We start from the raw sequence: 22593 nt of genomic DNA on the forward strand, positions 1-22593 counted from the left end.
TTATAGGGCTAGGAGATATGGACCAAAAGTCATATCCCAATATATTTAGGCTGAATATCAATATATGATATATATCCCAATATTTTTATCGCAAAGTGAAAGCAAATGTTCAGTCAAAGTCAAATATAACATGTCACAAGTAGTTTTATTGAAACCGTTTATTTAAGTGAACATAAATACTGTATAACAACATGAGTACCTTTAAAAAAAAAAAATCGAAGCTCCAAAAAGTGCACATTTAAATAAAAAATATCTTATATAAAAATAGCCTATGAAATAAAATAGACCAATCTTTTACTGAAATAAATATATTTATATGAGAAAAGAATAACGAACATTACAAAAGAACTAAATATGACAAACCATAGTAAGGGCAGCATTTATATATAAAGAAATATTTTTGTTTTATTTTATTTATTTATTCATTTACTCCTTTTACCTTTTATTTTCTGTTTATCTGAGAATGACTTGTGATTGTTGCTCCTCTGTCTCTTATTGTTTTTCTTTTAATGTAAGAATTGTTTTTAGCCTCTCGGCATCATTCTCTTTGTGATTAACTGCTCTCTGTCCAAGCACTTTGTAGACTGCTGTTTTTAAAAGGTGCTATATAATCTAAAGTTATTATTATTATAATAATGTTTCAAAAACTATATTGATATATGTGGTATGGTCTAATTCCATATTGAATTAAAAAATATATCAATATAAAAAATACATTAATATATTGCCCAGCCCTACTTTATTATCAGTTATACTACTTTACCTTAAGGTAAATACAATACAACTGATTGAAAGTAAATCATGGAAACAAATTTTTGTAATTTTAATTTTACATTTTACAAAACCTAGTTACAGTAGTTATACAGTGTTTTGTTTTAAATTGAATAATGCAATTCTATAACGAACATTACAAGTTATACAGTGTTTTGTTTTAAATTGAATAATGCAATTCTATGGACACACTGTTCTGTTGGCATGTTTCCATCCCAGAATGTTAACTGAGAGTTTCAGAACATCATCAACATACAGAGATCTCTCATATCTGGTCATTTACCACAAACCTGCTGAAGTGAATACACCAAAGCAAACAAACCTACAAGCGAGAGAAAGAGCATGACGATGAACGAGAAGATGATGGCTAGACAACACCTCCTTGATGAAATGGAGAGAGTGAAAAGCCAAGTGAAACTGACCCCGGAGGAGAGAAGAAAAGAGGTCAGAAGACAAATGTATGTTGCCCTTAAAGCAATGGAGATGGAGCGCAGACAAAGAGTGGCTCTGGAGGATATGGAGAAGTGCAAAAGGGACAGAGAGGAGAGAGAAAGAGTGGCAGAAAGTCTGAGGAGAAAGAGAGAAAAAGTTGAGGAGGAGAGGATGAGGCAGGAGGTCCTGGAGAAACAAAAACAAGAGCAACTGAAGAAAGAGAAGCTTCAGTGGGAAAGTGTGATGATGGTGGAGGAGGAGGATGTGAAAAGGCCCAGGTATACTGGAAGTGTTCTGAAAAAAGAGCCAGAGAGGAAAGGAGAAGAGCTCTGCCATGTGCCAACGGTGGGAGACAAAGCCCAGCCAGAGAGCCTGACCTCTGACCTCAAGTCAGCTGAGCTGAAAAAGGAAACTCTTAGTCCATGGGCCAGACCAGATTTTGGTACCACTCAAGGTGGCAAAATCTAGTAATGTTTTTTGAAAAGGTACATGTCCATAGATGACATTTTGGTATGATAGCCCATCGAAAGTGGTAGCTTTATGACAGTTATCAGCACATAAAGTTATACACCCCCTGCAATAAATAGGCCTCTAAACGCAGGGGGCACATCCTGTTTTGTGCTCATTTTAAGATCTTGACTCGTATGTTATGAGGGCATGTTTGGTATCATTGTAAAGTGTACAATGCTAGCTTTCATTTAGACCTAGTTTTGGGCCTATCTAAAAAAATATAAAGGTCACAGGTCAAAGGTCAAACTGTCTTAACAACTATTTTAAAACTATTTTCGCCTAAACTGTTGTCTTTTTTATAGCACTGTGAAATGTAGTAACAGCACTAACACAAATAACAAAAACTAAAATACTCACAGGACTTTAACAATTCAGGAAATGTATATTCTTCCCATAATATCCTACTATGAGGGATGAATATCTGTCTCAAAGTGGAACATGGGCCCAGGCGAGAACTGTCAATAACTACTAATTCTTTGGTATTTCTCAAAGAGCTTTTATTTAGTTTTGGCCTAATCATCATCACCATCATCATCATCATCATCATCATGGTCCAGGGTGAAGGTAACTTCTTCATCCTCCTCCACCCTCTGATTTGTGCATTGTTGAAGTTTGCACATTTCTGTGCACTTCAAGTTGTTGGCGAGGCAGGAGCAGCCTGGAAGCCTACAGGTCTTTACACACTTGCATGCCAAGAGCTCTAAGACAGCCACTGGAGCTGGGGGCCCTTTCATCCAGTCCAACACCAGGATACCTACAGTAAAAAAAATGGGGTGCACTTTTATAGCGCTTTTATCCAAAGCGCTTTGCACTACACACTACGCTCATTCACCCATTCTCACACACATTCATACTGGTGGCCGAGGCTACCAGTGCATACTGGTGCCACCTGCCATTGAATTAATTCACACACCGATGAACGCAGCATCGGAAGCAATTTGGGGTTCAGTATCTTGCTCAAGGACACTTCGACATGTAGCTGCCATGGTCCACCAACCTTCAGGTTACTGGACGAACGCTCTACCAACTGAGCCACAGCCGCCCCAGTAAAACAAGAAGTGTAAGATTGAAGCCACACACATCAGTATCCTTTCTATTTCTCATCTACTTCACTGAGGAGCTGAAATATGCAGAAACTACCTATACTGTTGCAGTAAATTTACTAAAAGCATACCTTTGTCGTCTGTTTTCCATCCATAACCTTTTGGATCTGGTATTCTTGGTTCTCCTTCGAGGCAGTGCCTCCATACTGCTGCCTGGTAATTTGTGCGCTGTGTATGGAGCTGTAAGCAGTCCCTGCAAGGTGGAAGAAGGCTTGACTCAACTTCACCCCTTTTGCTGCAGAACAGCAGATACCGAAGGTCGTTCACATCACATATTTCAGATGAGGGCGTGAGTAGCATGTAGGAGCATGCGGGTGTCTGCCTCCTCATGGGAACACTTCAACTCCATCACAACTTTCACATCTTTGTCCTTAAGACAATAGCATGTATCTCCACATGTTACAAAAAGCTGCTTTTATTGAAGCTTCACCTGGTTTTCTGGCAGCTTCCACTGGTCCACAATGAACATGATCAAGGCAGTTTTGCTTTCTGGATTACTAAGAGTTTTCTCCTCTGCACAACATTGTGTCCTGGGGCAATGTTCTTCCATTGAGTGCTACTTGTTGCACCTCGATTGTCTCTCTCAGCATTCTTGATTGATGTTTTCCTGTACACATCAAACACTACATCTATTCGTGTACTCTTTCCTCCTTCATGTAAAGCAAAGTTCAGCACAGAACCAGAAAGCAAAACTGCCTTGATCATGTTCATTGTGGACCAGTGGAAGCTGCCAGAAAACCAGGTGAAGCTTCAATAAAAGCAGCTTTTTGTAACATGTGGAGATACATGCTATTGTCTTAAGGACAAAGATTGAGGACATACGCTCCTCATTTACCCATCCAATCTTACAACCCGCCTCGGCCACCAGTATGAATGTGTGTGTGAATGGGTGAATGAGCGTAGTGTGTAGTGCAAAGCGCTTTGGATAAAAGCGCTATAAAAGTGCACCCCATTTTTTTTACTGTAGGTATCCTGGTGTTGGACTGGATGAAAGGGCCCCCAGCTCCAGTGGCTGTCTTAGAGCTCTTGGCATGCAAGTGTGTAAAGACCTGTAGGCTTCCAGGCTGCTCCTGCCTCGCCAACAACTTGAAGTGCACAGAAATGTGCAAACTTCAAAAATGCACAAATCAGAGGGTGGAGGAGGATGAAGAAGTTACCTTCACCCTGGACCATGATGATGATGATGATGATGATGATGATGATGATGATGGTGATGATGATTAGGCCAAAACTAAATAAAAGCTCTTTGAGAAATACCAAAGAATTAGTAGTTATTGACAGTTCTCGCCTGGGCCCATGTTCCACTTTGAGACAGATATTCATCCCTCATAGTAGGATATTATGGGAAGAATATACATTTCCTGAATTGTTACAGTCCTGTGAGTATTTTAGTTTTTGTTATTTGTGTTAGTGCTGTTACTACATTTCACAGTGCTATGGAAAAGACAACAATTTAGGCGAAAATAGTTTTAAAATAGTTGACCGTGACAGTTTGACCTTTGACCTGTGACCTTTATATTTTTTTAGATAGGCCCAAAACTAGGTCTAAATGAAAGCTAGCATTGTACACTTTACAATGATACCAAACATGCCCTCATAACATATGAGTCAAGATCTTAAAATGAGCACAAAACAGGATGTGCCCCCTGCGTTTAGAGGCCTATTTATTGCAGGGGGTGTATAACTTTATGTGCTGATAACTGTCATAAAGCTACCACTTTGGATGGGCTATCATACCAAAATGTCATCTATGGACATGTACCTTTTCAAAAAACATTACTAGATATTTTGCCAACTTGAGTGGTACCAAAAAGTCAAATTTTGGCCTTTGGCCCATGGACTATCTGTACAACAACTGGGTTGGAGAAGAAAAGGTCCAGCCAAACAGCTCTGTCTATCGACTCTTTGCTGCAAAACCAGGCCCCAAACCTGAAGGTGTGTATCATATTCCATTCTACTACATTTATATATACAGTCATGGTAACATTATTAGACCCTGGTTTTCTTCAATTTACTTGTTCATTTTAATGCCTGGTACAACTAAAGGTACATTTGTTTGGACAAATATAACGATAACAACAAAAATAGCTGATAAGAGTTTAATTTAAGAGCTGATATCTAGACATTTAACATGGTTTTCTTGATAATAACCAAAATCATTATCAAGAAAACCATGGAAAATGGTTCGATATCTTAAATCCAAACAAATGTACCTTTAGTTGTACCAGGCATTAAAATTAGCAAGATATTGAAGATTGGTCTAATATTTTTTTATATGATTGTATTTCACATTATTTGAATTCAAATGTATTTAAACTTGTATTTTCTTTTGTCTTCAGAAAGACCTAAAACAGCCACATCCAATGGGACCCTGCAGTGGATGCAGGACAGACTGAAAGTTGGACACTGGGTTGATAAATACCGTGACCACAGAGAGAAGAAGAGTGAGAAACACAAGGTCAAAGTAGAGGAGCAGTACACAAGGTGGAGCAGCTACAAGAGCAGCCATATGAGCCAGTTCTCCCAGCTGAATGACTGCTACACTGGAGGATTCGCTACAAGCAGAAATAGCATCCTGAAATCCATTTATTAATTTACTCAATATTATTGTATATACTTACTTTACTTCTTTGTTTTTGTGATGTGTTAAGCCTTAGTAAAACTGTGTTTAAGTCAAAACATTGAGTTGAACTGATTTCTATCTTACATAAATAATGGTTTGAATGTGATTCACTACAATATATTGAATGGATATTCATGTCACACATTTGGGAAGTGGCGGAAGAAATATTCAGGTCCATTACTTAAGTAATAGTACTAATACCACAGTGCATAATTACTCCACTACAAGTAAAAGTCCCGCATTTAAAACTTACTTAAGTAAAAGTACAACAGAATCAGCATCAAAATGTACTTAAAGTATCAAAAGTAAAAGTACTCTTAATGCAGAAAGACCCCATTCAGATTGTTAAATATATTCCAAATATATTATTTCATTATTATTATTGATGCATATATAAGTAGCATTTTAATTTTCTCTAGATCAGGCTAATCTTTTAAGGACTCAATATACTGTTATGAGGTTTCATTCATAAAAATAAAAAAAATCTCATCTCTTTAAATGTATCATGTTTTTGTGTTAAAACCTGACGTGAAAAGTAACTAAAGCTGTCAGCTAAATGTAATGGTTAGGGTTAGGATAAAAAGTATAATATTTGTCTCTAAATGTAATGAAGTAGAAGTACTTTTTTTCTTGTATGGCCCTAATCCTCTTCCATACATAATAATAACAACTGCTCGGCAGGAAAGGAGAAAAACAGACGGAACTGATATACATCCGGAACTATATGAGCGTACTCGCATTTCCGCCCGGCATTATTTTGCACTTGGACACATACACTCACCCCGCTGCTGACAGCTGGAAGCGGGTTTTCTTACATGTAGTTTATAATTTAACTACATATCACAATGAAAAGAGTGAACATGGCGGATTGTAAAGAGTTGAAGCTGGACTTTACTCTGAAAGAACTGAGTCTTTCCGACCCCACGGAGGACGCGGTGCCCGGCAGCTCGTCCAGCGTGGAGCTGCGGGACAACAGGCTGGTGTGTGTGGAGTATCCGGCGCTGGTGGCCAATGTGGACAAGATGCTGGAGACTCTCGGGGGAGAAAAAGCGGTTACTAAAGTAAGCTGAGCATAACTGGGACAGACTGTAGCTTAAGACTCTATAACTCATCTACCTCTGCCAGAACCCACATTACTGAAATGCACTAAATCTTTGCACTAAATCTACGCACGACACTTTGCTATGTTATTAATATTATTATTATTATATATACTGTTGCTGCCATTATTACTATATACTGTAATATACTACTATTATTATTATACCGGCCTTACCAGCCTTATTTATTATTATTATTATTATTATCATAACTATTATTATTATATATTATATATCATATTATTTTATTTATATTTTTCATTTTATTTCTATATTGTTTATTATCTATTATTACATATTATATTATATTATATTATATTATATTATATTATATTATATTATATATAATATAATATATAATATATACTGTACTATTATTATTATTATTATTATATACCGTCTAGTCACTATAGCTTCGTTGCCATCATATCACCAGTATAATTACCATCATCTTGTCAACCATCCTACCAACCGATGTTCTTTTTTAACTTCTTAAGTGTCCTGGTTCTATTCTGTGTTTTTTTCTATTGTTGTTTTTATTTATGCTACCTCAGTATTTTATTCTATTGTATTTTATTGTACTTGAATACCGAACTGCTGTGACAACCGAATTTCCCTTCGGGGATGAATAAAGTAATCTATCTATCTATCTATCTATCTATCTAAAACAGTCTGAAATACCGTTATATCTAAGCAGTGGTGGAAAGTAACTAAGTACATTTACTCAAGTACTGTACTTAAGTACAATTTTGAGGTACTTGTACTTTACTTGAGTATTTCCATTTTATGTCACTTTATACTTCTACTTCACTACATTTTGAGGCAAATATTGTACTTTTTACTCCACTACATTTAGCTGACAGCTTTAGTTACTTTTCAGGTCAAGATTTAACTTAAAAAACACAATAAATTTAGGTGATTAGACACTTTTTAAAATAAACCTCATAACAGTATATTAAGTAGTCAATATGAGCCCTACCTTGAGAATATTAAAACGCTGTATACATAAATGCATCAATAATAATAATATAATATAATATTTGGAATATATAAAACAATCTAACTGGCTCCATGCTGCATAACGAGTACTTTTACTTTTGATACTTTAAGTACATTTTGATGCTGATACTTTTGTACTTTCACTTAAGTACATTTTGAATGCAGGACTTTTACTTGTAGTGGAGTAATTTCACATTGTGGTATTAGTACTTTTACTTAAGTAAGGGATCTGAATACTTTTTCCACCTCTGTATCTAAGCTAAGTCCTTACAGAGTGAGAGCTGCAGCTGTACACTGCAAAAAGGGGTGTCTAAAAACAAAATAAAAACACAAAATCTTATGGAAATTATTAGTGATGTCCAGATGAAGCCCCATGAAGCCTTGAAGCTTTTCATCCAAGTGGTTAAAAAAAAGGTTAATTTCTCAAGGCTTCATGTGCCCCAAAACCTCCTGCTGGTCAAAACCTTTATTGTCATTTCAACTATTGTGATGGCCTCTTGTCTGTCTGTAACAGTGTCAGCATGGGAATAATCACTGCCAAGAACAATTTACTTTGGTTTCATGTGGTTAATTAATTAATTAATTAATTAAATATTTTTTTGATTATTTTATGGGTAATGGTTAAAGTCTAATAATGTAAAAAAAAAAAACATGTCAGTATGATTTCATCAATGTTTGAATAAATCCAATAGGACATGAGATGTTTATGTTAGAATTGTGTTTATGTAATGTATGCAATGCAAAAAAAAAAAGAAAATTGACACATTTTCAAGTAAGTTATCATTAATACCTGCTGTATCAAATTTTAAACACATTTTCAACACGGTTTTACTATAAATTAAGTTATGAAATATTAATTTATTCTACATTACATTAGTCCATTACATATTCCTATTAAAGTACCAGTAACTTTTTCAAAATTGACAAAACTATTCTTGGAAAATGACATGGGTCACTGATTGACGGTTGAGGCCCTCTAATGCATTAACTGCTGATCCCTGGGAGATTATCCAGCTACTGCATGTATCTGATTGTATACATCAGGTTTTTCAGGAAAAAAAATCACATTGATGATGTGGACGTCTCAAAAACTTGTGTATCAAATATGTTACATTCAGCTTTTTAGGGTTAAAGTAGAACATCTGTTGACATGATGAGGGCGTTAAGATGCTTTATTATCTGATCATGAGGCCATGATGAGAGTTTATAATGTGCTGGGAATAAAGAACGGAGTTAAGTTTTGTATATTGTTACACTGTTAAAATAATCGCCTAAGTCATTTTTTGTCAAAATTGTTTGTTTTTTTCCTAAATCATCTCCTCATGACGCCGGCCACCTATGGTAAAATCACCTACATCCTCAGTTGATCAGATCATGTGATTTTACCCCTTTAAGATAATGGCCTATGTCAAGTGTGTGACTTAAGCGGATTTATTATGCCTAAGTCAAAATAAAATGTGACTTAGGCAATTTTTTGAACTTGCCTTTGTGACTTAAGCAAGATATGATAACACTTTATTTTGAAGGTGTCTACATAAGAGTGACATGAGTGTGTCATAAACATGACATGGGATGTGTCATAAACATTAATGACACTTAGAAGTAACATTAATGCTCATGATACTTGTCATGTCATGTTTCTGACAGGCTTGTGTGACTCTTATGTAGACACCTTCAAAATAATGCGTTACCATATCTTGCTTAAGTCACAAAGGCATATTCAAAAATTTGCCTAATTCATTTATTTCTATAAGTTACATGATTTACACACAGTGTTATTACTATGCCAATAGCCATCCATTGTTACATCCTTTTTGAGTGAAATGATCAATAAATGTCATATGTTACACTTTTGTGAAGCTGGTGAAGTTTTTTGTGTTTCCTGCAAAACTTGAAAAAATGAGTTAGGCGATTTTTTTAACAGGTTGACGATATTACTGTCAACATTTTAGCTCTGACCACATCTTCACCATCCTCGCTGTAGCTAAACTGCAATAAACTGATACTTGTCCTTATTTCCTGTGAATCCCATAGACGTTCGCTCACCCCAACAGGCGTCTTGAGATGCGTTACCGACCTCAAGACCCGTTCTGTCACTCCCTGTGTGGAAACCGCTTCCCATCGAGCAACCTCGTCCTCAGAGTGCGGCGACGGGTGAGAAAGAAGGACCCCAAGGACGTTGAGATCCACATGGACATACTCGGAGTCATAGGAACAACATACAAATTCCAAGGTCTGATTAAAAGTCCTCATAGTGTATAACGGGTTGTTGTTTTTTCCAGATAAATCTGTAATTGGATAATTTAACGTTTATATCCTATAACTTGTCTTTAAAAAATATGTTTTAATGTCTCAGAATAAAAAATTTACTCATAAATACACCTTAAAGATCGTTCTAATTATGTGTTCGTATTCGCAGGGATGGCTGATTTCCAGTACCTCGCTATGCATTCAGAAGGGGGAAAAGAAACTTCTTTGTACAACAAAATCATCCTCCGTAAATTAGAGAATCAAGAGTTCTTTGAGCAGCCTGTGCCGCTCTTCCTTCCCCCGGCCAGCTTCTCCCGCCTCGACAGCCCTGTGGATTATTATTACCGGCCTGACATCTATCAAAAGTCACTGTAAGGACTCTGTGGGATGAACATCATTCACTCTGTCAACCTTACAGCTTAAGCTTTGTCAATTGTAGTTATTTTTCCTGTGCAAAAACAACCATATTTGAAACGTTTGTATCTTCAGTGTCACTGTGATGCCGATGCAGCTTGTCAGAAATGGACTCATAATGTTTCTCCTCCTTTCTGTTTCCAGCACGGGGCCATTCAAAAACAACAGCAACTTTATTGGTTTGAATCGAGCTCGCCGCCCCCACAATGCCATCTTTGTCAGCTTCGCTGATGCCACTGTGCCCACCGAGTGCCTCGAGGCCGCCAAGGCCAACTGGCAACGAATCTGCGTGAAGGACGGCGACAAGCAGGCTGAAGAACGACTGAAACAGGTAACACGTGTGCTGCTGGAGCAGTGGCTGCTGGTTACTGAAAGCACTGATTCACAAGTGTAGTCAAACCATTAGTGGACTTAAAAGACTGTTTTAACTTCATGTAGAGCAGGGATGGGCAACTGGAGGCCCGGGAGCCGCATACGGTACGCACCCTCACTTGAAGTGGCCCTCAGTACAACTACATGCATTTGAGCATGAAATCTCAAAAGTGCAGTGTAAAAATGCACAAAATTACTTCTTGCAATTAATGTTGGTCTGCTGTTCTTGCATTGGAAAAAAAAAAGAAATCACAGTAAGTGGTTATTTTTTATTTGCTTCAAACCTTTTGTATTCCTATTTATACTGTTATACATGCATTTGAGCATTAACTTTTTTAAGTTACTGCACTGTAAACATATTTAAAATTGCAGTTTCATCATATCTGGTTAAGTGCACGGTCCTATATGTGGCCCTGTGGTGGTGAACATGAAAAGTTGTGGCCCCCTCCAGCATGTAAGTTGCCCATCCCTGATGTAGAGCGTTTTGTTGAATGTTGAAGTTGGAAAATAATTTTACATAGTCGTACACAGCTGCAATAGCCTGACGACATGTCCAGGCGTACAGTACAGGCCAAAAGTTTGGACACGCCTTCTCATTCAATGTGTTTCCTTTATTTTCATGACTATTGACATTGTGATTAATCAAAACTATTAATGAACACATGTCGAATTATGTACTTAACAAAAAAGTGTGAAATAACTGAAAACATGTCTTATATTCTAGTAAGCAAAGGGTGGCTACTTTGAGGAATCTAAAATACAAGACATGTTTTCAGTTATTTCACACTTTTTTTGTTAAGTACATAATTCCATATGTGTTCATTCATAGTTTTGATGCCTTCAGTGAGAATCTACAATGTAAATAGTCATGAAAATAAAGAAAAACGCATTGAATGAGTAGGTGTGTGTCCAAACTTTTGGCCTGTACTGTACCTGATGTCAGCTGGGACCGGCTGGAGCCCCCTGTAACCTGAGTGTGATAAGCGGTGAAGGGTAATGAATGAATGAATGGATGGATGAATGAATGTTACACAGGTATGACTTTTATCTTATCTCACTCCAAACTTGTTGTGCCTAGATGTTTGAGAGCCGGCCCATCTGGTCCCGGAACGCGGTCAAGGCCAACATCAACATCCACCCTGATAAACTGAAGCTGCTGCTGCCCGTCTTCGCCTACTACATGGTGAGCTGAGTGGACACAGTGTGCCTGCTCCAGTGCATATCAGGGGATACGTTACTGTGTTTAACATATTTTCCATTATGTCATTCAGTTGTGTTTAAAAACAGTGAAGTTTGAAGTTGAAGTTTTTTATTTTATTTTGCACAATATTAGGAGAAAAGGATAAAGAAATAACAACAAAAGAAAGGTGCAAGGTAATGGCAAGAAACCCCAAAGGGCTTGTACAGGCCTCTACCTATATTAAAATGTAAAAACAAGTAACTATGAAATAGAAAAAAAAGAATTACCATAAAAATAAAAAATATATTATAATATAAAAAAGTAGAATGAAAACAAAAGTGTAGAAATGTGTGTGTGTACTACTTAGTGATCTGAGCATCACAGCAACTAAACTGCTCTTGTATGTTTTAAGAGATGAAAACTGTATTGAACTATTGAACTGTATTATTATTTCCTGTATTATTATTTACTATTTCCTCTGTATTTTAAAGAGAATTGACCGAGGCTAGTACGATAGTGAGGAGGGTGAAATCTGGTCAGTTGTCTAGTATTGTACTTATGTAATTATGAGTTTTCATGGAAATATTCACTGAAAGCTTTAGGAATGGAATTTGGACTAGGTAAAAGATAAAAATGCATATTTGGTATTTATTGATCTGAAAAAATGTCATTATCTTGCGTTTTTGGAAAAGTAAAACTAGTTGAAATTTATTCATTTGTGAATATACAGTCATGGGAAAAACAATCATGGAAAAACTATTAGACCACCTTTTTTCTTCAATTTTCTTTTCATCTTAATGCCTGGTACAACTAAAGGTACATTTGTTTGGACAACTTTAATGATAACAACAAAAATACGTCAAGAGGGTTTAATTTAAGAGCTGATATTTAGACATTTTCCATGGTTTTCAATGGTTTTTGATCTTGATAATGATTTTAGTTATTATCAAGAAAACCATGGAAAATGTCTAGATATCAGCTCCTAAATTAAACTCTTATGAGCTATTTTTGTTGTTATCATTATATTTGTCCAAACAAATGTACCTTTAGTTGTACCAGGCATTAACCCTCCTGTAGTCCTTGGATCCTTTTTGACCCCAAATTACTTTCATCATACCATTTATATAGGTTAACTTTCATAGAATTGCTTGATGAGGCCTAATTTTGTATAAATTAATAAAAACTGACCAATAATAATGAAAAAAATATGAAAGTTATGTATCAATGTGTTGGTCATGAGTTGCCTTAAAAGGTGGAAAAAAAGTTGTTAATATTTTTTTCCTACATGTCCTTAAACCAGTCTTATATTAAAGAACAAAATATTTTTTTCCATGATTGTATGGGAAACGTATGATAACTTTTGTTTCAACTATAGTGTTGTGAAAAATCCATACTATAATCTTCACAAAGGCAGTGTTTGTTACACAGCTGCCATTTATGTTATTGTATAAGTTTTATAAGTCTAGCATCAGTCTCTAAATAAATGTACTAAAAAACATTTTTTCTCCTCACATGTATGTTAAGTATCAGGTTTGTTTTTGTAGGTGACGGGGCCGTGGAGAAGTCTGTGGGTGAAGCTGGGCTACGACCCCAGGAAGAACAGAGAGTCCAGGAGATACCAGCTGCTGGACTTCAGGATCCGCTGCAGCACCAAGCACGGTAACAACCGGAGGCAGTCATCGTATATGTTCAAGGAGGCTTTACCATAGACTGTATATAAATTATGGACGTAGAGTTCAGCATTACACTCTTCGCCATCTTGTTTCCCACACGGGGAGCAGACCATTTCTGGACATATCTGACTACACGCCTCTCTACACCTCAACCTGACTGACTCATGTTAGCATTAACTGGGATGTTAGTTTTGGCAAAAAACAAAATGTTCGTTACTGACCTCAGAAAACTGACCAGCGACTCCTTGGAGTGTCTGTTAGTCCAACCAAACGCTGAACAAGACATTTTAATGAGCAACACGTTCAAATAAACTGGCATTAAGTGAAAATACAGTGAAAGGGTCAAAGTTATGAGACAAAACCGTTAAATGTTCTTTTTTATATCTATATAACATTATATATAACTTTATTGACACATTGCCATGGATACGCATTGTTCTGCTTCTCCCCTGATGACAGCTCGCCTTGTTAGTGACCTGTCAATCAAATGTAGCCACGCCCCAAATCATATGATTCTTTATCTTCTATTTTATTCTAAGCGGGGCCATTATTTACACTATTAACATCAGATTGTCTTGAAGAAGATTTTTTACTAGCGATTGAGACTATAGTGTTGTCCTAAAAAGTTTTCTCACTTTGCATTGAAATGAATGGAGAGTTCCTGGTTTGCCTCCCTGCTCAGACCCTGATGGTTTTCCTTTTTTTAAGGTTTAAGGGGAAATATTTTGCTATTTTCAGCTTAATACTTGTATTTTGGGTTGCTACTAGAACGTGTTTACATGCTTTAATGTTCAAATAACACATTATTTTCCACATAGTGTCCGTCTGAATATACCTGTATCCACCCTCTGTCTGAAATGCTCCATTTTAGTGCCTGTCTCTTTAAAACCCCCCTCATGAAAAGCCCAGCCTGCTGATTTTATATATGATGTTCTTAATTAATCCCAAATTATTTGTACACTGTTGAGACATTTTTTGTAAAACATCTATAAACATAATTTGAATGACTAATGTAAGGTTTCATATAATGCTTATAATAATTAGTGAATGAATAATGATAATTAAAGTGGTTTACACAGCATCAACTATCATATTATATACTGTACTGTGCAAAAGGTGTGGAAAAATGCCTAGAAGAAGGTAGAAAATATTTGATTTGATTTAAATTTTTCTTCTGATAACTCACTTTGCATTTTGTTAATTGATAAAAAGCATTTTTATTTTACAGCATTTGACACGCTGCCTAAGACTTTTGCACAGTACTGTATAATATTTTTAGTTTTTTTTATTTATTAACCTTTTAATATTTATTATAATGATCCATTGCAACTTTATTATAACCATGCCAATAATGTTCATAGATGATTTAGAAAACATTAGGATCATTAACGAATACTTTATATCATATATGAAATGTTATGTGTGCAACAATTGTTTTTAAATAACATAAATTGAAGAATTTCTACTAATAAGTACATATAGTATATATATTTTTTAATAACTGTTACTATCTGTGACAGCCACTTTTACACCTACACATTATATATTATAGCATAGAAAACCTAACAGCTTATTTAAAGACACAGTTTCTGAATCTGCCTGTGTGCATTTCTTCATGGATTAAGTGTTTTGATATTTTCACGGAAATTATATAGCACCTAGAAGTGCAGTATAATAAAAAAAACATGGAGAATCTTACTTTTGAACCCTTGTGTAGTCCTCCCGTCGACTATGTACCCATGGTCCTCAGGGCCGTGACACCACACTGGTTTTAGGACATGTAGAAAAAAAATATTAACAACTTTTTGTTTTTCACCAACAAATTAATATATAGAAATTTTCATATTTTTTTCATTATTATTGGTCAATTTTTGTCAAATATACAAAACGTAAGCCTCATTTCAAGAGGAAAAAAAGTAATAAAACCTGAATATCTTTTTCAATAATATAGTGGAGTGTGTGTGTGTGGGGGGGGTGGGGTCTTGATGGGAATGCACATTAAAAGGTGGGAAAAAAAGTTATTTTTTTTTCTACATGTCCTAAAACCAGCCAAATGTCGTGAGGTCCTTTTTAAACCCCTATTTGATTTATAAAGGATACACATATACTGAAAATTCCAAGCAATTCTATGAAAGTTTATCGATATTAATGGTATGATGAAAATTATTTGGGGTCAAAATTGATAAGTGCCTCACACTGGTTCCTCTTTCTTCCAACTTTTAGGCTATTCATTGTCTGACATGCCAGTAAAAGCCAAGAGGAGCGCCCTGAACTACAGTCTGCCGATCACATTCAACAAAGCAGGTGAGTGTGTGAATTTATAGAGGGAACTCCTTCCAGAGCATGGCATGAGCAGAGCCACACCCCCAAACTAAAACACATATCAGTGCAGTAAGCCTTGACCCGAATGTCCTGGCTGAGACGCCTTTATCTTTCTTTTAAGTCCACAAAAACAGCCCCTGCCCTGCTGCTGTTGCCATGGTAACCTGACTGTGTCTTGCTGTGTTTTTTCCAGGTCCACAAGCAGCCAGTGTGATGGAGCTGCCAGTTCAGGAGGGTCCAAGCACCAGTCGAGATCCAGCCCCAGTCACTCACCAGCTGAAGGTCAGAGACTCTACTAGTAGTAGAACCTACTGTAGATACCAGCATGGTCTCACAGGAATCCGTGAAATAGCCACAGGTTTGCTTAATTCAAAATCCGTGGAATAGCCACGGAATCACTCAAATTTCCATGAAACTGACACGGATTTCGCTACAATGTTAATGACAGTCATATCCCGTGGCTATTCCAACATACAAAGTGATTATGTACATTCACTGAGTGAATATTTAGAAAATAAAACATATATTTCTCGCTAGAAATGTGATCAAAATCCATTTTTATGCAGAAACCAAGTCAAAATATATATCCGTGTCAGTTTCACGGAAATTTGAGTGATTCCGTGGCTATTCCACAGATTTTGAGTTAATCGAATCCGTGGCTATTTCACGGATTCCTGTGAGACCAGGTTCGTAGATACACTGTTAGTTCTTAATGGCAGAACTGATTTCAGGGTGCAATATTTTCAGTGGCGGGAAAAGTATTCAGATCTTTTACTTAAGTAAAAGTACTAATACCACACAGCGAAATGATCTTTTGTAAGGAAGTTTTAATTGAATTAAATTAATCTGAATAATATCTGCTGCCTTACCAGCTGACCTCTGTTTCCTCCCCACAGGAGTCCTCCTATATTTTCAAAGAGGGCATGCTGCCTCCTCACAGACAGATGTTTTACCAGCTCTGTGATCTGGACGTGGAAAGGTGTGTTACAGTGCTCTCTCTGCATATTCTTCTCCTTATTATTATTATATCATCACTTTATCCCAAGTATTCGACTGCAATGGAACGAGGGATTGGAATAGAAAACCAGTTCCAGTTGAGAAAACCAAATCCATATTGTCCAATCAATGAGCAACAAGAAGTTCTTTAAAGCAAAATATCTCATTATGCAGAATGACCAATGTAAGAAAAATGTGTTAGTGGATCATAATTGATGGATTCAAGTGTATGTCACTTAAATGTTCAAATTCAGATATGTTTAATAAAATCGTATCCTATTGTAATTGATTTGTTGATTATATTTTGTATGATTTATTTGAATCTGCAAACTGGAAGTTATCAATTAATAATATGAAACGAGTAAAAAGCACAAATTTTGCCTCAAGATTTAGTGTCTATTTAGTGTGTTTGGTTGTAATTAGGGCTGGGCGATATGGACCAAAATTCATATCCCGATATATTTAGGCTGAATATCGATATACAATATATATCCTGATATTTTTAGGCTGAATATCAATATGCGATGTATATCCCAATATTTTTATCGCAAAGTGAGAGCAAATGATCAGTCAAAGTCAAAGCCAAATATGACGTAATTTTATTGAAACCGTTTTTTTAAGTGAACATAAATAAATAAAAAAAAATCAAAAGCTCCATAAAGTGCACATTTAAATAAAAAAATATCATGAATAAAAATAGCCTATGAAATAAAATACGCCAATCTTTTTCTGAAATATATATATATATATTTTTTTGAAAATAATAACTAACATTATAAAATAACTTAATATGACAAACCCTAGTAAGGGCAGCATTTATATATAAAGAAAGAAAAAAATATATAGATAAAAGATATATCGCCCAGCCCTATCCTATCATAATTTATTTGTTGATTATAGTTTGTATGATTTATATGAATCTCCAAACTGTAAGTTATCAATTAATAATATGTATGAATGGAGTAAAAAGCACAAATTTTGCTTCAAGATTCAGTGTCTGATTTCGTGTGTTTGGTTGTAACTAAAGCAGCTGTTTGTGTCTCCAGTGTCAAAAAGGTTCTTGAGCAGATGGGCGATAACGAGCAGGCGTGTGACGAGCGGGACGGCTGGTGTGTCCTCGGCACCAAAGACAAGCTGAGGGACATGATCTCCGCCATGATCAAGAAGGTCATCCGAGCCCAGAAACCATGTAAGGAAAATAAATATAATCATAATAAAAATAATAAACTTTATTTATAGAGCACAAAATAAAACGTTACTAAGTGCTGAATAGCAAGTAAAACAAGCGTACAAGACAGAAAAAAGCACATACAAAAAAAAATGTACGAAGTGCTTTAAAAAGTAATCAGTAAAATCTTAAAATCAATTTTAATAATCACAAAGAACCTGAACTCCTTTAGTCAAATCTATAAAACCCCTCCTGCTCACTACGCTCTCCCAGTGGAAGGCGTCTGGGCCCTGAGTCTTAAACGAGACTCTTCTCCTCTGTATTCCTCCAAACTCCATCCAATCTGCTGAGTCCCTTTCAATCTTTAAGAAAAGACCCAGCTCTTTTGTACTTTCACACATAAAAAAGCACTATTTGCCCTGTCCTTATACACTGCCTGATAGCACATACAGGTGCATTTCAGTACAGTAGAATATGATGGAAAAGTCAATTTCCAACCAAGTATTGAGTCATAAAGATGGACATACTTTTCATATTAAACATTCATTTTAATATTCTTCATTAAATGCAAGCCATAATCATTATAATTAGAAGGAATTAAAAAATTAAGACATGACATGTTTCATTCTGTGTGTAATGGATCTATATAATAGGTTATTTCTACTTTTTGAAGCAGCTTTGGTTACTTCTCAGGTCAAGATTTAACATGAAAAAATTTGATACATTTAAAGTGATTAGACCTTTTTTTTCCCCAATTAAACCTCATAATAGTATATTAAGTAGTTAAAATGAGTCTTAAATAAGGCTCTTTTGTACTTTCACACATAAAAAAAAGCACTATTTGCCCTATCCTTACACCGCCTGATAGCACCTATGTCCTATTGGACTCAATCTTAATCATGGCACCTTCTCATGTGTTTCATGTGTCATGTGCTTTGTTGTATAAACTCTCAGACGTACGTGGCTTTAGATAAGAGCGCCTGCTAAATGAAATTGTAGCAAATCTAAAAAAAAACAACCGCTGCCCTCATTCAGGGTCACTCCATGGATACCTGTGATCACACATTAACTACTAACGGTTCCACTGATAAAGCACTTTCCTGTGGCCTGAGACACAACAGGGACACATGTGTGACCAGGACGGCTGGGGCTGCAGCGAGGCAGCATGTTGCCAATAAAAGACTGATTTCATCTCATGAGGCTTTAAAGGGGCCCAATTATGCTAATTATCAGGTTGATTTTTGTATATTGAGTTTCCACTACAACATGTTTACATGTTTTAATGTTCAAAAATGTATTATTTTTGCTCCTGTCTCTTTATCACACCGTTCTTCTGGGTCTTCTGCATCTGGTGGGGAATAAAGAGCAGATCCAAATACTTGCATTGTTAGGTTTTTATTCAATGACTATCCAGTAGGCAAAAGATTAAATAAACATACAAGATGCTTTGCTACAAGCAGAGACTGCAGGAGCAACTAAGGATGTGGCAAACAAAGATTCATTTTGGTGGAGTGTATTTGCATTTCTGGAAACCCCTGCAGAAGGGGTCCAGCTACGACTCTTTGACAGCCACAATCATCTTGCTGTTTCCCTGGTGGCCTTCTGCAGATGTTTAGGATCCAGCCCAATCTTTCGCAGGAAATGCAGGGTTCGTACGGGTGCTTGAAATCCTTGAAAATGCTTGAATTTAAATGTTGTATTTTCAAGGTTTAAAAAGTGCTTGGATTTTGGATAAAGTGCCTATAAATTCTTGAAATTCTTACTGTATTTCTCTTGCAATCTGACTATATCCATCTATAGACTATAGATAATCACATGTTCAATGTAAAAAATAATGAGTAGCCTATCTGAAATGAAGACCGTTCCTCCTAATAGTGTAATACCATCGCTGTTGGTATGGTTCAGTGAAGTCTCCCCCTTTTAGTATGTAAGTACTCATCTAAAACATGCAATTTACAACAGGTGTAAGATACTGGAAAAGCTTGAGAATTGACCATGAAAGTCCTTAAAAAATGCTTGAATTTGACCACTGCTAAAGTGTACGAACCCTGATAAATGCAACCAATGGTTTTAATTGCAAATATGACTTTGACTTTCATTGATCAAAACAGGTAAAAAAGTGCTTTAATTATTCTACCTGTGGTACAGCATATCAGGGGCTTAAAGCTTGGGCTTAGCCTCTACATTAACAATGGATGAAGTAGAATTAGATGATGGACTTAACACCCCTGAAGAATGGTGAAAGCAACCCTCTAAAAGAAAATACAGCCTGCTGAGGTTCATGGAACAGGACAGATATCAAAGGGGGCAGGACTTTGGCTCCTGGAACAACTAAACACTGCAGAAAAGTGTGTTGACTTATATCAAGGTTCATACACTTTTCAAGGACTTTCAAGGTCCATTTTCAAGCTTTTCCAGTATCTTACAATGGTTGTAAGTTGCATGTTTTAGATGAGTACTTACATGCTAAAAGGGGTAATTTCACTCAACCATACCAACAGCGATGGTTTTACACTTTTAACAACGAAAAGTACAGTTTGCTAATCTCAATATTCAATTTAGTATTTTTTTCATTGAACATGTGATCTATAGTCAGATTGCAAGAGAAATACAGTAAGAATTTCAAGCATTTTCAAGCACTTTATCCAAAATCCAAGCACTTTTCAAACCTTGAAAATACAACATTAAAATGTAAGCATTTTCAAGCATCCGTATGAAGCTTGTTATACATTTTTAAGGTTTGTTTACTGATGTTGTTTCTGTCCTTCAGCGTCGCCTGAATTCCCCAAGAAACGCAGACGCAGAGGCCTACTGAGAAAACCACCGAGAGAGTCGGACTCAGACGAAGAGCCGCAGGACGACGACAACAAAGATGAAGACGACGAAGATGAGGAGGACGAGTTTCAGCCGTCGGAGGGCAGTGAAAACGAGATGGAGACGGAAATTCTGGAGTACATGTAAAATTAAAAGAGAGAATCGTTCTTATGACGTTGATCTTGACTGTTAATATTCTACTTCATTACTAATTTCTGTTGAAGGTGATATGTTTGCATTATTTTTGAGTTAATGTAAATAAAAGTATTTCTAGTTTTTTTTGTAACAACAGTATTGTTTTTGTAATTATGTTTTGGCAAATACAGTAAAATGTGTTTGGGATGTGACTTGGCAAAAAGCATTTTATTTTTTGATTTTTCAAATCTTCAAATAACATTCAAAATAATAATTTAGTCTTCGTAGGCTGTTACATCTTCATTCATTAAGTACTGGGCCATGATCATGTTCAGAACCCTGCAGAAGACTTACAATAACAGATCATCATCTGCGTACTTAAGGACCAGACGTGATGCATGATTACTCTGACATTAGTGTAAAGGACAAATAAGAAAGGGGACAAAACACAGCCCTGAGGAGCTCCAGTGGAAGATGAACAGTTTCTGGATAGAGTCCTATTCACCTGGACCCTCTGAGACCTATTTGTTAAAAAGTCAGTGAGCCAACACACTGCGCTAAAATCCAAGTTAAAACTAGATAAAAGCTTGTGCGCAAGAACATGTGGCAGAATACAATTAAAAGCAAGTGAAAAGTCAATAAAAAGTAGACATGCATGATGAGTGAAACATCCAAGGGGGGTGAATTATTTTTACAGGCATTGTGTATATTGTGTATCCTTTAGTCATAAGATCATGACAAACCACAAAACAGCAATAAGCATGAAAAAAACCTCATGATCGCTGATTGAAGCTGGAGGACTTTACATACAGTACAGGCCAACAGTTTGGACACACCTTCTCATTCAATGTTTTTCCTTTATTTTTATGACTATTGACATTGTAAATTCATCAAAACTATTAATGAACACGTGGAATTATGTAAACAAAAAAGTGTGAAATAACTGAAAACATGTCTTATATTCTAGTAAGCAAAGGGTGGCTACTTTGAAGAATCTAAAATACAAGACATGTTTTCAGTTATTTCACACTTTTTTTGTTAAGTACATAATTCCATATGTGTTCATTCATAGTTTTGATGCCTTCAGTGAGAATCTACAATGTAGTCATGAAAATAAAGAAAAACGCATTGAATGAGATGGGTGTGTCCAAACTTTTGGCCTGTACTGTATAATAAATGTCTTTTACATTCAAGCTGCTGCCAGTCGAGTTCACACAATGCTGAGTAAGCATATCACTACCAGGAAAAACTCTGTATTTCACAGTATACATTCAGTATACATTGAGTTCTGGTGTCTGGGGTAACATTCCCACGCTGGCGCTCTGGAGGTGTGTCTGGACATAAACATACATAAACACTGTTAACATGTGCTTACGACATGTTTGCATTACCTTGCATGCGCCCCAGACACACCTCCAGAGCAGCAGCATGGTAATGTCACCCCACTTCTCATGCTTGCTCACTCCAAGAGCTGTCAGTCACATTATCAGCTGTTCTTATCAGTTGACCATATTTCCAAAAGCTCAGCGACACACCTACTTTGTCAGCCAATCACCTTGCTGCAGCCTCTTTACTATACTATACTATACGGCTCTCTCTGTGGACATGGCAGATGCCCCGTGATTATAAATCTCCCTGTTGAGTCTAAGCACCAAATACTTTATATCAAGACCAATTGATCTCAAATCACCTGGTGAAATTATCACATATAATTTGTTTCAATCATCACAT

General features: G+C 36.2%; 1 protein-coding gene and 1 long non-coding RNA gene across 2 annotated transcripts; both read left to right on the forward strand.

Annotated features, from left to right (window-relative positions):
- Nucleotides 1-4663: 4663 nt before the first annotated feature.
- LOC131992775 (uncharacterized) lies at nucleotides 4664-5246 on the forward strand. Its single transcript, XR_009396246.1, has 2 exons — nucleotides 4664-4751; nucleotides 5156-5246. It is a non-coding gene; the product is annotated as an uncharacterized LOC131992775 (long non-coding RNA).
- A 902-nt stretch (nucleotides 5247-6148) lies between these two features.
- gtf3c5 (general transcription factor IIIC, polypeptide 5) lies at nucleotides 6149-21066 on the forward strand. Its single transcript, XM_059358443.1, has 11 exons — nucleotides 6149-6500; nucleotides 9573-9771; nucleotides 9958-10159; nucleotides 10347-10533; nucleotides 11653-11757; nucleotides 13299-13413; nucleotides 15651-15731; nucleotides 15943-16031; nucleotides 16646-16728; nucleotides 17792-17934; nucleotides 20684-21066. The coding sequence occupies exons 1-11, from the start codon at nucleotides 6285-6287 to the stop codon at nucleotides 20872-20874; spliced, it is 1611 nt and encodes a 536-aa protein (XP_059214426.1). The 5' UTR covers nucleotides 6149-6284; the 3' UTR covers nucleotides 20875-21066.
- The last annotated feature ends 1527 nt before the right edge of the window (nucleotides 21067-22593 follow it).

Source organism: Centropristis striata, chromosome 19, assembly GCF_030273125.1.
Source record: "Centropristis striata isolate RG_2023a ecotype Rhode Island chromosome 19, C.striata_1.0, whole genome shotgun sequence".
Lineage (NCBI taxonomy): Eukaryota > Metazoa > Chordata > Actinopteri > Perciformes > Serranidae > Centropristis > Centropristis striata.

Coding starts and splice junctions, on each gene's coding strand:
- gtf3c5 (XM_059358443.1), top strand. CDS start 6,285: ATGAAAAGAGTGAACATGGCGGATTGTAAAGAGTTGAAGCTGGACTTT. Junction 16,032..16,645: donor CAGTCACTCACCAGCTGAAG/GTCAGAGACTCT, acceptor TCCTCCCCACAG/GAGTCCTCCTATATTTTCAA. Junction 17,935..20,683: donor CATCCGAGCCCAGAAACCAT/GTAAGGAAAATA, acceptor TCTGTCCTTCAG/CGTCGCCTGAATTCCCCAAG.